General features: G+C 45.9%; 1 protein-coding gene across 2 annotated transcripts in view; it reads right to left on the bottom strand.

Annotated features, from left to right (window-relative positions):
- Positions 1 to 19,997, bottom strand: part of B4GALT3 (beta-1,4-galactosyltransferase 3) — a 342,042-nt gene that overhangs the window by 26,948 nt on the left and 295,097 nt on the right. For both annotated transcript variants that reach the window (XM_069217831.1, XM_069217830.1), the window contains exon 5: positions 8,644 to 8,766. In XM_069217831.1, the coding sequence (XP_069073932.1) occupies positions 8,644 to 8,766 (123 nt within the window). The remainder of the gene's footprint in view (positions 1 to 8,643; positions 8,767 to 19,997) is intronic.

Raw genomic sequence — 19,997 nt, 5'->3', positions numbered from 1 at the left:
TTACAGCAAACGCAAGGCCCATTGCGTTGCAAATGCTTGTTAACGTTTCCTTTCGTTCTGCAGCGTTCCCTTCTCTTGCTCCTCTTTGCGACCCCTCTCTGGTTTTTCATTGCCTTTTCCTCTTTGCCCTCCATATTTTGCTATGAATTTTCAATCGTTGATGTCAAGTCTGGAGAAACATATTCACCTGAAATCTCATCTGGTTACTTCTTTTATTTACATGGTCAACCGCTAGTCTTGAGTCTGACTTGGGGTTACTGGTAGTTGTTTTGGAGGTTGCTGTTTGAGCATTGTTGTTTAATACAGTGTTTTAACCTAAATTATTTCTCTCAACTCCAGAGACTGTATTACTGAAACTTTACTGGGGTGAAAAAGAAAATAAATAGCACAATTATGCTGCTACAGTCATGGGGAATGAAGTAATGAGCGATTAGGATGGACCCATTGATTTGTCCCAAAAGACAGTAAGCTGCTCTCAGCTCTAATGACCTCAGATAGGCTGATCCAGATTCTAAGAATAACTGGTTCAGCATTTTAGTGTTTCTTATTTTAAAGTTTTCAAAGATCATGATTTGTTTCTTGCACTTTTATTCCTTCTAAGGCTCATAAGTATGTCCTGCTAATACAAGCAGGTCTGAATTTAGGGTTTTGTGGGTTACGCATGCCAGTGTGAAATGGGCTCTGGCACCATGGTGGAGTCAGAGGAATTATTTAATGATGGCCACAATTTTGTCTGATTCATAATGTTCTTAACAAGGCGAGCAGCAACATTTAGAATGGATTGGAGGCAGTTCTATTTTAGGGAGCCATTTCCATCTTTGAGGTAGGAAAATGCCACTGCTTGTACAGTGTAACTTAAGTCTTCTTGTGAGATGGAAGTGTGAAGGCCTTTGATTCCAATGACCAAATAGGCAGAAAGGCACATCATGGCTAGATCCTTTAGCCAATGAAACTGGAGGTCAGGTGTAATAACATACGAAAAACCATTCAAGTGAGGAGAAAAGAAAAATCATGAGTATCTTGCATACTTCCACTAATCTGGAAATATATTAATTTGAACAAGACATGTTAATTAATTACTGTCAAAGGCTCACAGCTTATTATTTATGAAGCACGGTGACTCCTGAAAGAGGAGCACACAACAATAATATATAACAAATGTATTACCAGCATTTGCTAGGATTTCTAGTCACTATTTGTAACACCATTTGAATAATTAGAATGGGACCAAACATCAGTAAAACACAAGCCAAGATTACAGCAAATAATTAAAAAAACTGAAATCGTCATCAATTAGACTAAAAACCTTTCAATGGTTGGTTTTAGCCTAAAACACTAGGGGTCAGATGTACCAAAGGGTTTTATCCATTCTGTGTCTATGGGAAAATGTGTTTGTACATGTGGGCCTAAATCCTAATCTAACAAAAACCTGCCCTAGCTATTTGTTAATAATGAACAAGTTACTTACCTTATCTGTTAGGGGCTCTATCTAGCCGCAGATTCCTTACCTTAGAAATATCTCCAGGCATCACACTGGACCTGGATTTTTTTCATGAGCAGTACCCCTGAGCGGCGGTAGGTGGCAGTGTTGAGCTCCACATGTTGTCCTCTGCACCGGAAGTGATGTGTGTGGTGCCTATATAAGCACAACCTCATCGCGCTGACGTCCGCTTCTTTTCGCGAGTTTCAACGCTAGAAGCACAGAGCAACGAAAGAACACTGACCACTGATGTGTGGAACTAGGGCCAAGAAAAGGGGAAAAACCCTTAATTCTAAAATCCATTCCCAGAGTGGGGATGATGGGTAAATTGGTAGGGAATCTGTGGCTAGATACAGTCTCCATCAGTGAAGGCTTTACCAAAGGTATCTAACTTGTTTATCTGACAGAGACTTCTAGCCACAGATTCCTAACCTTATAATAGATACCCAAGCAATACCTTCCCGGAGGTGGGTCTGCAAACATGATTTAAACCCGAAAGCCCTGCATGACCGCACCTGTAATATGCTCATCCCGATGGACCTGACTGTCCAGGAAGTAGTGTTTGGTGAATGTGTGCAGTGAGGCCCACATTGCTGCCTGGCAGATAGATAGGACCCCTCTTAGGGTTGCTTCTTGGTCAATGCGTAGCTGATCTTAATGTAGAGCATAATCCAATGGGACATGGTTTGCTTCTGCATAGCCTTCCCTTTTTTTGGCCCTGACATTTCCCAAGAAGAGTTGATCATCCACCTGGAATGATTTTGTGCAGTTAAGGTAAAACAACAACTCTCTTTTTGGGTCCAATCAGAGGAGTCTCTCATCTTTCTTAAAGGGATGATGTGGAGCATTAAAAGTAGGCAAGGTGATACATTATCCTACATGGATTACCACCTTTGATAAGAAGGATGCTGGACAGAAGGATTAATTTGTTGGGGAAGAAAGAGATGTACGGAGGCTAAGATGACAACACCTGTAGTTCACTGACCCTCTGGGGCGGTGTAATTGCAGTCAGAAAGCCCTATTATCGGTGAGAAGCCTAACAGGCATGGACCAAATTAAGGCCCCACTGAGACATAACAAAGGGAGTTGGCGAGAGTAAGTGTTGCAAGCCTTTCAGGAACCTATTTACAATAGCAGACTTGGAGAGGGAAGGCTCATCTGGCAGCCACAGGAAGGCAGAAATTTCAGACAAATAGCCCTTAAAAGCACCCAGTGGAGATCTTTGCTGGGCCAGAGTAAGCATAATCAGACGTACTTGGGAAAGGGGTGCAGATAAAGGGTCAACCTGTTTGGCTGTACACCACGCCACAAATTTGTTCCAAAGGCCTGTGTATAGCCTCCTGGCGGAGGGACACTGGGCTGCCAAGATAGCATTGATGATTTTGGGCAGAAGGTCAAAAGCTGTTAACTGCTGCCACATAATCACCACGCATAAAGGAAAAGCCATGACCGGTACGGGTGGACAATCCCCCCTGCACTACTGCAACAGAAGATCCTACCGAAGAGGCAGCCTGATCGGAGGACACCAGCCATGCTTAACAGCTTGGGATTCCAAACTCTCCAAGCCCAGCCTGCAGCCACAAGGATGGCTTGGGCCCGGTTGTTCCTGATGTTCTTGAGAACTCTGGGCATGATTGGTATTGGGGGAAAGGCATACAGGAGGCCAAAGCTCCACTTGAGACAAAAAGTGTTTCTGAGTCACAGTCGCCTTGGAAACTTCAGTGCGCAGAAGTGCTGACATTGCGTGTTCTCTCCGTTAACCACGCCTCTCCTCACTGCTAAAGAGACCTTACACCACCTCCGGATGAGGACACCATTCGTGATCTGCTAGGCATCTTTGGCTGAGTATGTCTGCTCTGACGTACAGAGATCCTGCCAAGTGTTGAACCACTAGGGAAATGCTATGGCGTTCCAACCATGTCCATGACCTCTTGACAAAGGGTCCACGACCCCACCCTGCCCTGTTTGTTGCAGTACCACATGGAGGTGGTGTTGTCTGTGAACACCTGCACTAGCCTTCCATTATTGGAGGAAAGAAAGGCTTTCGATACCAGTTGGATCGTTCAGAGCTCCAACAGGTTGATGTGGAGCCCAGAATATGCCTAGAGACCAGAGGCCTCCAATCTCCACCTCAGTGCATCTGTCACTATTGTCAGATGTAGTTGGGGAAGGGAGAGGAGCAGGCTGCTAACCCAACTACAGTTCATTAACCACCACTGCAGATTGTCTGCAGTGCTCTCCAAGATCTGGGCCATGTCAGAGAGATTCCCCTGATGTTACGTCTACTGGAACTTCAGGTTCCACTGCAGCCCGCATATGCCAGTGGGCTTGTGTCACAAACAGGATGCAGGGAGCTATGAGGCCCAGCAGCCTCAGAGTCAGTTTCACTGAAATGCAGGATGGAGCAAACATTGGCATGATAGCCTGAATATCCTGAACTCAGGAGGATATGGCTCAGGCTCCGGCCTGGAGAAAATAGGTCCAGTAGGTGCTGGAGTCGCTGTCGGACGATGACCATTGGGTTCCATGTTGGAGTTGGTGACAAGAATGGGGGCGGGGGCACCAGGGAGGTCTGTAGTGGGGGCAGCCCCATGGAGGTTAAGGTGGCTTAACCTGGGCGGATCTGGATCCCCCCATGGACCCAAGATTCACAACTGATGCCAGGGGCAAAGCAGCTGGCAGAACGCCAACCAGGGCCTCTCTCAAACTGACAGGGCCCAAGTGGGTGCCGGTGAGGGTGGGGCAGGCCCACCAAATATGAGGTGCATTGCCTCATAAAACTTGCAGAGTTGAGTGGAGGTCGCTCTGACCCTGGAATTCTCGGGACGGTGCAGGGACTGCCAAGGCGCAGGCTCAACCATGGAGGTAAGCCTCGAATGTCGACGTTCCTTCGTCTCATTGGATGACTGATGAATGGGGCAAAGTTGAAGACCTCTTCAACTTCTTGTTCTTCTTATCTTCTGGGACTTACCCGAGTGGGGCGACTTCAACTGCAATGAAGATTGATGGCTGCGCAACTAATCCCGGGACCTTCCTCTTGACCGGGATTGAGACCGTAGCAGGGTTGTATGTCGAGCAGCAAGGAGCTTGAGCGATCGCTCCCTCAAGGCCTTGGGGTGCATGGCAAAACAAATGACCCAGGTCTTTGTGTCATGATTATGCTAGAGACATCAGAGGCAGTCGAGGTCTGGGTCCATCACCAACATTTCCTGGTGACAGGCGCCACAGGGTTTAAACGCTATCTTCCTCCTTTCAATCCCTGCCACACCAGGAGACAATGTCTCAAATAATTGTTCAACCAAAGGTCGAAAAAGGCCAGTAAAAAAGTCACTAGGGGTAGATTTCTCTGGATCTGCGCTGACTGGCGTGGAAAGAAAAGACCTGACATTAGTGAGCTGGGGTGGCACCTATATAGGCACTGCACATGTCATTTCTGGTGCAGACAATGCCATGCAGAGCGTGACAATGCCAACTACCAGCGCACAGGGGTACTGTTCACGAACAAATTCTAGATCTAGTCTGATGCCGAGAAATAATTCTAAAGTAAGGAATCTGCGGCTAGAAGTCTCTATCAGATATTGTAAAATCAGTGCAAGAGTAGTAAAATACAACACATTGGATACCTTTAGTGAAGCGGTAAAAGCAGGGACGCCATACAGAAGTATCCCATTTCTGAAATTTCTCACCACTTAAGAGAGCCAGCATCATTCATCCGAGATATGATAAGTTTCCTGGTCCAAGTTTAGACATCTAGTCAAGCTGAAAGATGCGTATGCAGTCTGAAGACGTCTGAGGGGTACTTTTTGCTTATGTCCAGTAGCATCCCATTCAGCTCTCAGACCTTTCTGACCTCAGTTTCTAAAAGCAATGGGTTACGCAGGAGACACCTCTACTATCACTTAATATTGATGGACACCTCTCAGGTATTACCGCTGGTTCAGATCTAATTACAGTGACCTCACATTAGATCTGAAAAAATCAGAAGAAAGACAATTTTATTTCTGGCCTTTGTGCAAGTCGGAATTGCATCAGTCGCTCTTTGGCTGATGGAAGACTTCTATACGACCTAAAATAAGTTGAAACGAAGTATATAACCTAAATCTACCTTTTTACGTCCCAGTGTTTAACTGATACACCAATGTTACATCAATACTTATAATACATTCCAGAATCTTAGGATGCTTTTTGTACTGAAAGATGCCCCCTGCATATGTCCTAATCCAGGACATTGCCAGACATCAGCAAATTCAATAAATTGCAGTGTCCTCCAATTTCAAAAGTGAGGAGGATTCTGCAGGAAGAATGCATGTGGAGTGATAAGTTCACCACATCCAACTCTAGAACCAGTGTTATTCAGCAAATTATGTTAATATCCCTATTTCTTAAAAATAATTTGGTAATGGTTTGTGAGTACTGCTTATGTACTTATTGGTGATCATGAATGCATGTATATGTGCAAATATGCAAAGTACAAAAGAAAAATCTGAAATGTTCTCTTTCTCATGGTAATGACAGCAAATGCCTCACAAAAGGTCATTTGATATTTTAGTGAACTGCAGGAATAAGGTGGCAATATCTTCTTAAAGAAATTGTGACAAAGCACCTTACATCTGTAGGTCAGTATTAAGTTGCAGCAAATTTCAGTCTTCTTAAGTAGCAATACTCAAGGAGGCTTCATTCACCATTATTGTTGATGCAGCATTACTAGTTATATTCAGTCTCTTGAACCACAGCATTTGTATCAGTCGAGAGAAGTGACGTGTTGAGGTCCTCCGGCTGAGCCTGAAGCAGATACATTGTCACTCTGGTCAGTGTGTGTCAATCTTGAGCCGCATTGGCAGTACCTCTAAGCTGCACCTTCTGAACCAGCTCTTCTCAGGTCGTTGTCACAGCTCTCATAGGTAGTACAGCACACACAGTGAAGTGATTTGTCTCAGCTTTCCCTATAGAGCCTTCAGCTTGTTTTACTGGTTTTATTTCTCTCATGTTTCATGAAACCAAGTTCAAAATCACCCTTTTAAACTGCAGGAAGTTTCACTTTTCAGTAGCGCTCAACCCGATGCTCAAGCAGTAGATCAAGGGATGACATCAGATTGATGCATATTTTGCTTCACAGTTCCAGCAGTAAATTCAAAGTCGTACTCTTAGCATAGTTCAAACAGCTGGTCTAGGCCTCACCTGTCTTGATTCTATTCGCTGGAAACTAAGGGCACAGAAATGTAAGAGGTATTTGAGCTACAGTAATGTCAAGAGCTGCACACCAATATGTCAGCATTCATCAACTGATGGCAAGTTGGTAATTTTTGTAACAATAATCAGTACCAGCAAAAGAACTAAGAAAGGTAGTAGTCCAAAGAATACACTTTCAATTATTCCTGTAAACGCTTTAGGAATCATTCCATTGTGTTATTGAAACATCTGACCAACTCTGACGTAAAAGGTCCCTTATGAGATGCTAGTCTGGTGGGGTTTCTCTAGGCGCTTGAATACATGTATTTTCTGACCACCCTCAAATGTGAGAAGTAAAATGCTTGTTGCCGGTCTGTTAATATTGACAGTCTATCAGTCTAGCTGTGTCTGGCTCACACAGAGCTTCTATAGTTGCCTTTGGTGCAAGATACTATGTTGGATTGCAACATAATATTTTCCTCTTTCAATTTAAAATGTATACTACTCCTTAATTTTACAATTGTGTCTATGTCTTAATACACGTGGCCCATTTGTAGAAATATTACTTTCAGGTATTTCGGCACTAAACAAGCTGTTAACATGAATATGTCTTCAATTGATGACTTATTGTAAACTTCAGCAGGGTTATATTCTAATATGTACGCGAAGCACTTAAGACAGTTGAATACTGTTTAAAACATGCCACACAAGGCACTTTAATTTCCCACAGCCTTTGTGTTTAGGCCATGCCAGTGTCTCCATGGAAAAAAACAGTATTTCTTGTGCCTAAAAATGTCTCACTATTTGCACTGCATCGAAGTGTTGCAATGTATTTAGTAGTTGATAAAATAATGTAAGACTTTCAACTTTGAAGATAATCCCGGAGCCTTCTAAAAAGAGTATGCTCTAGGCCCTGCAGCACTTGGTTTAGGAGAGTCCGGCAAACTTTAGAATCATCTGGGAAATGAACCACCGAAAAGTAAAAACAAAAAAAACAGTGGACTAATATTTGCAGCTACATCCAAACTTACAAGACTCTCACAACGTTGTCATAAGAATTACATTATGAAAAGAAGAACAGGGTGAAAAAAGGGGAACCTCTCATCGCAGATGTGGCACGCTCTATGTTTGTATAATGACTTGGCTTCCTCGGTGCTGATTTGTGAAACACGTACACACATTATATTCTAGATAGTGGGTTGGTTTTTCGCAGTATAGGCTGATGTTAACGTTTTGATCTGACGTTTTAATCTGATCTGATTACTGCTATCTGATGCTCAATAAAATAAATTTTCCTAGCTTTACCTGTGTCTTACTTCAGCAGATCTTTATATTGTTTGCCCAAATCCATGTTCCAAATTCCATACATACATGTTTTGTTGTTTGACAGATGATCACGCTCTGCGGATAAGCTGATCCTGAGTCGGCCTCATGCCCAAAGGATCAAGTGTGTCAATGTCAAGTTGCATTGACCAGTAGTTTGGAGTTCCCTTTCCATGAAGAACACCTAACCAGTGTCTGACCTGGTACTTTGTTTCACAAATACTGAAAGAATGGCTGCTAATGCAATGGTTTCTTACGTTACTTGCCCAGCAGCTGATTACACACCCTATGCTCAAAAACAGATCCATCACTTTGGTGTTCTGTTCTGTTGATGCCACAGCTGAGGAGGCAAAATGTTGGATACCAAGAGAACAACATGACTCGCCGATGCTGGAGACAGGCTCTGACAAAGCTCAGAATCCAGGCCCGCTGTTATCTGCGTCCTGCTGCACCCACAAGGCGGGTTCTGCGGATACAGTCAGCCACTGAGGAGAAAAAGATTCCGGCATCTTCATTGTGAGGGCACATTATTAATTAATGCCATTTTTCTTTGAAGACAAATGAAAATGCATTCAACAAAGAATCTCGACTCCCAGCTAATAAAAAGAAAAACCTAGGAATGAGATTTTGACGGGAAAGAACAAATCAAGACTGTTGTGATGTAGCTTTACCTGGTGGCGATGTCATCATCCTCTCCTCCCCAACCCCAGTACTCGTTAGGAAAGCCATTCATTTTCATGTACATATCCGGCGAGAGCGCAGATACGCCACCGAAGTACTGAGGATATGGAAGGCTGTGAAAAAACAAAAGAAGGTATTAAGTATACGTGGGAAGGAAGGTACATGTTCATGATTCAGCATGTGAGTAGAAAATAACCAGATATAAAACACATGCAAGTGACTGTCCACATGAATGCAGTGCTATTCTGAAAGGAGAGAGTCACTCACTATCTTCACTTGAATCCCAGACCTTCCTGATATGGTGCAGTCAATTCCAGCCTCAGGGATCTCATCATTTTCAGGTATGTTTAAACAGACAACACTGCCGAAAAATGCTTTAATGGAATCTCGTTCAGTCATTACACACAGGCTCTCAAAGTTCGACTGAGGCTCACACTTAGTATTAGTTACAAACATATTAATATATATACGATTGCTATTCAGTCATACAGTGCTGGGCCCTCTGCTTTTAGAAACAAGCATTGGGAAAGCCAATCGGTCTCGGCAATGCCTGAGCTATTGGTGTTGTCAGTGTGAATATGTTTTAGAAGAACAGCACTGCCAGAAAGATGATGTTAGCACAGAAGAAATAGGCTGATTGGCAAAACGCTTGAGTGTCCCGATTACCCACGGCCACGCGGGTCAGTAGTTCTTCGAGACCGGGGCCTGTCTTTGAGTTCTGGTAATTGTAGTCCCTTTGATCGCATCATACGAGGTGAGATAAGAAGCACCATGGACCGGGGTGGGAGGGATAAGAAGCCTTATCATCAGCAATGAAAACAAGCATTTGCAATGCAATGGTCTCACGTTTGCTCGAGTTAAAGCTATAACGGTTGTGAACTCCTAACCGGACTTTTCTTGCCTCAAACTGAAAATGAAAAGTAAAACTGTTTCACATAAGCAAGCCCACGGCCGCCATGAGCGCAAAACAGACTCACAAAAGGGAACAGAAGTGAAATGTATCAGCAAAAGTGCAATTATCCATGTAACCGGCCAAAGTACAAATATCCATGTAAGAGGGTCGATGTCATGCAAGCGCTCGACTACTGCCCAGCGAGATCGCACTGCCTGCAAAATAAAAATAAAAAGTAGTCCAGAAACCATATAGAAAATATCGAGCCTCATATGTTTTCAGTAGTTGGCCGGTGCACTCGAAAAGGGCTAAACCGGAAAAGGCATGAAGTATGCATGCCTTTCACTAATAACAGATTACACCAGAGACAGAGCGCTTTGTGCTCGACCCTAAAAAGCACTACAATGTTTTTTTTACATAATATTGCTTTTTGTCATTTAACTGGACATCAGGGGTAGGGCCAGGGGAGCAACACAAACTAAGAAAAGACGGAGGGAGGGTAGGAAGAAGGTAAAGAAAGTGGTATGACGTGGCCAGCAGTGTCCGCGTCATAGTGCTTTTTCAAGTCTCAGCTAGGCAGTGCACGCGCTGTGTTTTTCAAGAGTATTGCAATCTTACAGTGGTATTAGAGCCCCCACGTTGCTTACTATTTGCTGGCTTACACGACACTCATCTTTACAGTCTCGTAATTGATCACTGCAGGTCTAGGATAATTTCTGTTCCTGTCTGTGGAGCAGGGCCAAAGTACTGATTGATTCAGTTTAATCAGTGCCTGCCCACTGCTCCCGACGCAATTGAGGTACTTCTTTTTAACTTCTAAGGCCCTGCAAACAGAAGGTGTGTGACTGGCAAAAACGAGTCCTGCAGGACCAACAAAATTGCAAAATTATATTTTCTAGTTTGAACTTTTTCTTTTATTCTGCCAAATCTTCTTTTCTCACTTTGCACTGATGTTTGTTTGCTCATGGGACCTGTTCTCAAAAGATGACAATATTATTGCACTAAATGTTACAAAGCAACATTATTTCTTTATGTGTAATTTTCAAAATTATGATTTAACATATATTCATGCAGTACACCCCAATCTACCCTACTCCAATACAATCCACCCCACTTGAAACCACAACACCTCACTCACACCAATTCAGCCCATCAAAAAAAACAAAAACACTTAATTCGGTCCACTCCAGACCAATCCAGTCCTGTCCAACCCAGACCAATCCAATACACGCCACTCTAATCCAAAAACCCAAACTAGTCCACTCAAATCCACCACACTCCAATTCTCCTAACCAACTCCACTCAAATCTGCCCCAACTGCCACACGCCAATCTGCCCAACTCAAATCCAAAACAATCTCGCCCACTCCAATTTAAAATAATGTGTCACACTCCAACCTGCCCCTCATTTCCAAAACAATCTGGCCCAATCCAATAAAAACAATCTGCACCACCCCAATCCTAAACAATCTGTCCTGCTCCAATTTGTCCCACTGCAACCCAAACAAACTGCCCCCCTCCAAAACAATCTGCCCTACTCCATTTCAAGACAGTATGCCCAATTCCAGTACATAAATCTCTGCCCCACCCAACTCCAATCTGCCCCACCCTAATCTGTCCCATCAATCCAAAACCATCTGCCACACTCCAGTCTGCCCAACACCAATCCAAAACAATCTACCCCACTCCAAAATAATCTGCCCCATGCCAGTCGAAAACAATCTGCCCCACGTCAATCCAAACAATTTTCCCCACTCCAATCCAAAACACTGTGCTCCACCTCACTCTGCTCCACTCCAGTCCAAAACAATCTGCCCATGCCAGCCGAAAACAATCTGCCCTCCTCCAATCAAAAACAATCTGCCACACTCCAATCTGTCCCACTCCAACACAAAACAATCTGTGCCATTCTAATGCAAAACTATCTGCCCCACTCCAATCCAAAACACTGTGCTCCACCTCACTCTGCTCCACTCCAGTCCAAAACGATCTGCCCCACTCTAATGCAAAACAATCTGCCCCACTCCAGTCCACCCCACTCCAATCTGAGCCCGCCTTTCCAAAACAATCTGCCCAACTCCAATACGCTCCACTCCGATCTGACCCACTTGAATCCAAAAAAATCTCCCCCATTCCAATCCAAAACAATCGGCCCCACTCCAAATTAAAACAAGTTGTCCCACTCCAATCTGCCCCTCACCATTCCAAAACAATCTGGCCCACTCCAATAAAAACAATCTGTCCTGCTCCAATTTGCCCCACTGCAATCCAAAACAATCATCCCCACTCCAATACAAAACAATATGCCAAATTCCAGTCCACATAACTCTGCCCCACCCAACTCCAATCTGCCCCACCCTAATCTGCCCCACTCCAATCCAAAACAATCTACCCCACTCCAATCTGCCTCACTCCAAAACAATCTGACCCATGCCAGTTGAAAACAATCTGCCCCAGGCCAATCCAAAACAATCGGCCCCACGCCAATCCAAAACAATTTGCCCCACTCCAATCCAAAAAATCTCCCCAACTACAGTCTGCCCCATTCCAATCAAAAACAATCTGCCGCACTCCAATCTGTCCCACTCCAACACAAAACAATATGTGCCACTCTAATGCACACCTATCTGCCCCACTTCAATCCAAAACAATCTACCCCACTCCAATACAAAACAATATGCCCAATTCCAGTCCAGAAAACTCTGCCCCACCCAACTCCAATCTGCCCCACCCTAATCTGTCCCATTCCAATCCAAAACCATCTGCCACACTCCAATCGGCCCCACACAAATCCAAAACAATCAACCCCACTCCAATCTGCCTCACTCCAAAACAATCTGACCCATGCCAGTCGAAAACAATCTGCCCCACGCCAATCCAAAACAATCTGCCCCACTCCAATCCAAAAAATCTCCCCAACTCCAGTCTGCCCCATTACATTCAAAAACAATCTGCCTCACTCCAATCTGTCTCACTCCAACACAAAACAGTCTGTGCCACTCTAATGCAAACCTATCTGCCCCACTTCAATCCAAAACAATCTGCCCCACTCAAATACAAAACAATATGCCCAATACCAGTCCACAAACTCTGCCCCACCCAACTCCAATCTGCCCCACCCTAATCTGCCCCACTCCAATCCAAAACAATCTACCCCACTCCAATCTGCCTCACTCCAAAACAATCTGACCCATGCCAGTCGGAAACAATCTGCCCCACGCCAATCCGAAACAATCTGCCCCACCCCAATCCAAAAAATCTACCCAATTCCAGTTTGCCAGACTCCAATCAAAAACAATCTGCCGCACTCCAATCTGTCCCACTCCAACACAAAACAATCTGTGCCACTCTAATGCAAAACTGTCTGCCCCACTTCAATCCAAAACAATCTGCCCCACTCCTATCAGACCCAATCCAATCCAAAACACTGTGCTCCACCCACTCTGCTCCACTCCAATCCAAAATAATCTGCCCCACTCCAATCTGCCCCACTGATTACAGTTGGGATTACCAAAACAAGCTGTCCCACTCCAATTCACCCCACTCCAACCTGACCCCCACCTACCCAAAACAATCTGCACACCTACAATACTCTCCACTCTAATCTGACTCACTTGAACCCAAAACAATCTCTCCCATTAGAATCTGAAACAATCTGCCACACTCCAATCTACCCCACTCCGATCCAAAATAATTTGCCCCAATCCAGTGTGCCACACCCAATCTAAAATAATATGCAACACTCCAATCTAAAACAATCTGCCCCACTGCAATCCAAAACAATCTGCCCCACTGCAATCCAAAACAATGTGTATCAATCCAATCCAAAACAATCTGTCCCACTCCAATCCATAGCAATCTGTCCAATTTCAATCCAAAACAATCTGCCCCACTCCAATCCCCCCAAACATCTGCCCTATTCTACTTACCAAAACTGTGCCGACTCCAATCACCCCACTCCAAACTGCCCCACTCTAATCCAATTTACCCAAATCCAATCCACCTGACTACATCCCAATTCACCCCTTTCCAATCCACCACAATCCACCCCACTACAATCCAAATCTATTTTACACCAATCCAATTCACCCAATCTACCCTACTCCACACCAACCTAAAACACTTAACCCACTCCACCCACTCCAATCCATTCCAATCAAACCCCCAATCCAATCTACCCCACTCTATCCCACTCTAATCCACCCCATCCCACCCCACTCCAACCTATTCCCACTCCAATGCAATACACTTCACACCAATCACATCTACCCAACTCTAATACACCCCACTCCAGTCCAATCCATTCCATTCCAATTCAACCCACCCCATTCCAATTCAACCCATCCCATTTCAATTCAACCGACCCACTCACATCCACTCCGCCCATTCCAATTCAAGCCACCCTCTCCAATCCACCTACCCCACTCCAGTCCATCCAAAACCAATCCAATTCTACGTAATCCACCCCACTTCAGTCCAATCCAGTCCACCTTAATCCACCCCACTCCAATCCAACCCACTCCAAGACAAACTACCTTGATCTAACCAACTCCAGCCCAAATTACCTCACACCAATCCAATTGACCCTGCTCCATTCCACTCCAATCCACCCACTCCAAAAAGTCCACCCACTCCAATCCAAAACACCCCACACCAATCCAATTCACCCCACTCCAATCCACCGCCACTCCACCACAATCTACCCCACTTAAATTCACTCCACCCCACCCCACTCTATTCCAGTCCATTCCAATCCAACCCACCCAAATCCAATCCACCCGCTCTATCCCACTCCAATCCAATCCATCCCACTCCAGTTCACCCACTCCAATCCACCCCATTACATTCACCCACTCCAATCCAATGCAGCCCATCCAATCCACCACATCTGGTCCACCCTCTCCATTCCAATCTACTCCAATCCAAACCACTCTATCCAATCCACCCCACCCCAGTTCAGTCCATCCCACTCCAGCCCAATCCACCCCACACCAATCCAATCCACACAATGCAAGTCCAAGCCAACCCACTCCAGTCAAATCCACCACACTCCAATCCAATAAATCCAATCCACCCTACTCCAATCCAATAAATTCAATCCACCCCCTCCAGTTCAATCTCTTCCATCCCACTCCACTCTCCCCACTCCAAATCACCCCACTCACAACCACCCCACCCTACTCCAATCCAATCCACCCCACCCTAATCCAATCCAGCTCACCCCATTTCAATCCACCCCAGTCCACTCAATCCACCCACTCTACCCCAATCCAATCTAGCTACTTAACCCCAATCCAATCCAGCCCACTTTACTCCAATCCAGCCCACTACTCCAATCCACTCCGCCCTATTCTACCCCACTCCACTTCACTGTACACCACTCAGTGACACTGCACTCTACGCCATTCTCTGCCACTGAACCACTGAACTCTACTCAACTCTACTCCCCCACTACACTCTACGATACTACTCTCCCACTCCACTCTATGATACTCCATACCATTAACTATTAGCCATGCTGAACAGCAGACACACAGGTGTACACCATGGCAAAAACACCCTGCCAAGCCAGTAACTCTTGTACAGACGAGGCCTATGGGCTTTGCCAATGCTTGATTTTTGTTATGATGGTGGCCAATACAACAATGGGAGAGAGGGGCAATATGGAAAATAAGTTGACCTGCATAACATATGCTCCTAGAATGGACGCTGTAAATGGAATACACGTTGTTTTTACCATTACGTGTGGCACTCAAAGCCACATGCAAACACAGTGGATAAGGAAGCCAGTTTATGGGAGAGTAAGCCATGAGCAATAAAATCAAAGGGCAGATAGATGGAAAGGCAAGACAGAATGAAACGAAAGAAAGTGATCGACAGAATGCTAATAAGAAAGCAACAGACAGAGGAGAGGATGTGGCTAACAGCAAGAACGCTGGACTTTGAACCTTGGGAACCAGGGTCTCGCAGGATGCTCAACATCCTGTGATTCTGAGAAAATCTCTTAACTTCTCTGTGCCAAAAAATGAATGTGTCAGGCTGTGATGCAACTGGTACTTCTGTAAAGTGCTCTGATACCTCTGGGTCGAGTTTGCGCAATATAAAATTGTAAGAACAAAAAAAGGAATGATTGCGGAAGTAGTTACAGGTTCAAAAGGTTGGGGAAACTAAAAGATGCACTCTGTACAGAGTTTAAACATAAAACCATGAGCACATCAGTGAAATAAATAAAGCAGCGTTTGGATGTGAGGGCGATGTGGCTGGGGTTGCGATGGGGCATGTGAAAATACAAGCATTCGTGTGGAGTGTTCAAATACAGAGAAACAAGTAGCTCCTAAAACAGTGGATGGACACAAGTATTTGGTCCATGCTCTGGGGGAGGGATAAACACAAGAAGAGCCATGACCCTTGTATGGAATGGACAAATGGGGCCCACTGATATGAGAGCGACGATAGAGCGAGCAAATGGTAAGCCTATAGGCCGCTGAAGTCTACAGATCGAACAGAACGTGTCTCTTCGAGACAGCGCAAGTGCTGGCTAGTCGAGACCCAGAAAGGACAATGCACAAACCACACACACAATCCAAACTGAAATGAAGGGTTTAAACATCCCCTCAAAGATAAGTCTATTTTCTTACCCAATATGCTCTTTGGGGGAAAACTCCTATTTTAAACTGCATGTCATCTCCTATTTGAGGAAGATCCTTAACATTTCCAAACAGCATCTGGCACCCACACTATTCACCAAAAACAAGCCTCATGTAAGTTCTGTGATGAACATTTACAATGTCTACAAATGCTATTTGAGACGTCCTCTCTACACTCCACTCAGGACTTCTTTCTGCATGAGGTCACAAACTCTCAGTTCATGTATGCTCAGATTTGAACTTTGTAAAAAGAAGATTTCACAATGGCCTTGTTCAGCTTCACTGTTGACTATAATTGCCGCTGGGGTCCCCACGCACGAGGTAATCTTCCTCAGGACAGAGATCGACATGCCCGTCAATGACCAAATCTGCCATGGTATGAAGGTGGCAAAATGTTAGTGTGCACTGCACTATTGCTTCCTGAGTGAGTGGGAACTGTTTTTTTTTTTTTTTTAAGAGGAACGTGTGGAGAATATAAGAAAGGGGTAGCAAGCACATCACGGCGTTTGGTCCTAGCCCAGCAAGTCATGGAAACTGTGTCTATATCTGTGGACTCGCGGGGTAGGCACAGATGGAGGAGTGATGCCAACGGCGTTGGGAGTGCCTGGTGAGATTCCAGTTTAAGGTAGGGAGTTGAGCGTCCGGGTTTTACCAACAGTATGAGAAATGGCATTGGGCCACTAAATAGTATAGCTGGAAGTCAGGTACTGCAAACCCGCCCCGCTCATAAAGAAAAGTTAAAGTGTCCCAGCCAATTCTGGGGTGACGATTGGGCCATAATAGCCGGAGCAAAAGACTGCACAGTGTCAAAAAGAAAGGGTTAGTTAGGGGAATAGGAATATTTAAAAAAAGATAGAGGAAACAAGGAACCACTACCATTTTAATGGTAGCTATCCGCCCAGCGATGGATAGCGGGAGCCGGATCCATCTATCGATTTGAGGAGAGAGTTTTTTAATGGCCAGACCATAGTTAAGGTGGACATCTTCCTCTCTGTTCCTATGTAGGAAGATACCAAGATATTTAGGTGCATCTGAGTACCATGGGAGAGGAAATTCCAGTGGGCACAGGATGGTGGCGTCGGTCAAGGAGAAGAGTTCTGATTTGTGCTAGTTGATGGAGAGGCCGGAAAAAACACTATAGCGTATAATTTCTCGGATGAGTGGGGGGAGGTGAGTCTTGTTTTCTATTTTCTGGATTTGTTTTGCGCTGTCCAGCACACATTTGTCCCTCCCGTGGAGCATAGCCAGATTAACTGCTCTCCGACTGGCTCCTTACATTTCTTCATGAGTGATGCTTACTAAGAATTCCTTTGTTTTTTTCATGAGGAACTTCACGAGAGTACAGGTGTGTTCACTTGTCTATGTTGAATGCTTATTTTAATTTGTCAATGGAGCAAAAGTTCTGGAGATAGTGCTAATACTCAAGCCATTTCTATTTGTAAGTGCCCAAATTATGTTCCAGGAGTCTTACTGTTTTTTTTTCTCAAGACCACCATTCCAATCAACACAGTTAAAACTCAGAGAACAGAAGGGTGTCATGTAAATATGAAATCCTGCGTGCATGAGTGTCATTTATAGGTTCCAAGTGTGGTGATTGATTCTGCTTTCAATACCTTTCGACTCTTAGGAAGCCTGAAAAGCTAACAATTTGATGATGGCTGCCTAGTAGGATGCACTGTGCTATTTGTTTTTAGACACCTCCGTACTTCAATATGGATTTTGAACCATGCATGTAATAGCATCTGTTACAAAAATTGTAAGATCATGCCACCTCATATGATGTAACTTGGTATTATTATGATGACGATAATACTGCTGTATCATTTTGGTCCAATGACGCCTTCACCACCGTCCCTTTTAACATATTAATTTATTTGTGATCTTGACCCTAATATAAACATGATTTGAAAGAGAGAAACAGATGGAAAAATTGTTCTTGCACAGGAGATGTACTTGGAGGATGTGGCCTGGCATCATGGCCGCAAGGACGCAGCTTGCTTAGCTCCTGGCCTGGCCCATGGAAATCCTGCAACATCCAAGCAAGTAGCCTCCCAAGACCCACTCAATTGCCAGCTGAGGCGGCGGTGCTCCTTGTGGCCCCCCCCATTAGTGTCTGGCGGGGGTGCCGGAGAGACCCAGCGTCTGTGAAGAGAGGGGAGCGGTTGTTGGGGCCTGCCCCGCGCAGAGCCCTTGGGAGGAGCTGAGACAGCAGCTGGAGCCTGCCACCTGGTTTGCATTGGTGGCCTGCTCCCTGCTGTGGGGAGCCATGCAGCGATGCTCCATCTGGAGCCCGGGACTGGAGCAGAGGTCCTAAGCCTCACAGCAGCGGCCTGTCTGCATTATGGCGGGCCCCACGATTATGCGCTAGCAGCTGCAGGGTACCGGAGTGCATTGGGAAGCCTGAGGCCTGGAAGAAGGGAGGCGCAGAGGAGCCGGGGGTTTGAGAGACAGTGGCCACAGTGACTGCCTAAGGGCTGCATTGAGCATGGCAAGTGTCAGGCACAGCAGTTTGGATTGGTGCTATCCTGGAGCCCAGAGGCCCAATGGACACGCTGGACAGTGTTGGGCGGTGTACTGGGGATGGTCTGGGCTGGGGTGAGCCAGTCCTGCGGTGGTGTTCATGGCACCGGAATCCCTTTCAGATTATCAACCTTATTGGACCCAGTTTCGCTGCTTGCCCCTGCCGCCACCCACATTTGTAGCCTGGGGCCCATGTGACTGTTGACTAACCCCCTTCCCTGAAGGCCTCCACCTGGACAGGTACCCTGGTTGACGGAACTGGGCTGTCTCGCCAGACCTTTGGCCTACTGCTCGAGAGACAGTTGCCCACCTGGACTATGCATGACTGGCTGGGGAGGCATGAAGGGACTCGTCACCCTTGCCCAGTGGTTGTCTCCTGCCTTCCCTGCCTCCCCAATTCCAGTGACTCTCACCCTCAGGAGTGAACCGGATCCCACAGCTGACCGCCTTCTGGGGTCTGGAGGCTCGGGGGACAGGCAGCGGGGATGAGGCAGTTGGTGTTGGTTTTGTGGCCTGCCAGGGCCTTTGATTACTTCTACACAGACTTCCTTGTGCGCACTGTGTGGGTCTGTGCCCGTTTGGCCACTCGCCTCATTAATCTGGCATTTACCAGGATTCGGGGACTTCAGTGCCTCGAGCTCCCTACTCCATACAACATGGTGGTGTGCTCAGCGGCCCTGAGCAAACTGGATGGTGGGGCTGTACCAGTGCCCTACACACCATATCCGCGCTAGGCTGCATTAACCAGAACCTGAGCCCTCTTGCCCACCTGGTGGTGAAATCGCCAATCCCCCTGTCGTGGATTTGGTCAGCTCGATGGGGTAGTGCCCCTCCGTGATAGTGCCTTCTTTCTTCTTTGAGCTGCAGTGGCCAAGGCAGAGTGCTGGGAGCCAGAGGTGATCTCCACACCTACACTTTCACTTGGGCAATGTTGGCGTGGGGAAGGATCGACTGCAACAAGGGGCCCAACAGACTAAGATGGACCAGTTTACGGCCGTGAGGACGGGTGCAGGGGTGGTTCCCCCTTGTCGGAACAGGGAGAGAGTCCCGACTGACTGCAGGGTCCGATGGGAGCCCAAATATTGGCAGCAAATAAAGGCCTCCAGTGCGTTAGTCCAGGCAAAGATGGAGGCATTCTTGCAGGATGTTGGCCTACTGCAAGTTGACCTCCGTAAGGTGGCAGTGTGCTCCCTGGCCATTGAACAGGATTTCTCAGCGTTAAAGTGGGAGGTTGGCACTCTGTGGACCAAGCTGAGTGAGCATCTTCCCAGACTATACGAGGATCG

Source organism: Pleurodeles waltl, chromosome 12 (assembly GCF_031143425.1).
Source record: "Pleurodeles waltl isolate 20211129_DDA chromosome 12, aPleWal1.hap1.20221129, whole genome shotgun sequence".
In the NCBI taxonomy this organism is placed as follows: Eukaryota; Metazoa; Chordata; class Amphibia; order Caudata; family Salamandridae; genus Pleurodeles; species Pleurodeles waltl.
This window is presented reverse-complemented; position numbering and strand designations above follow the sequence as displayed.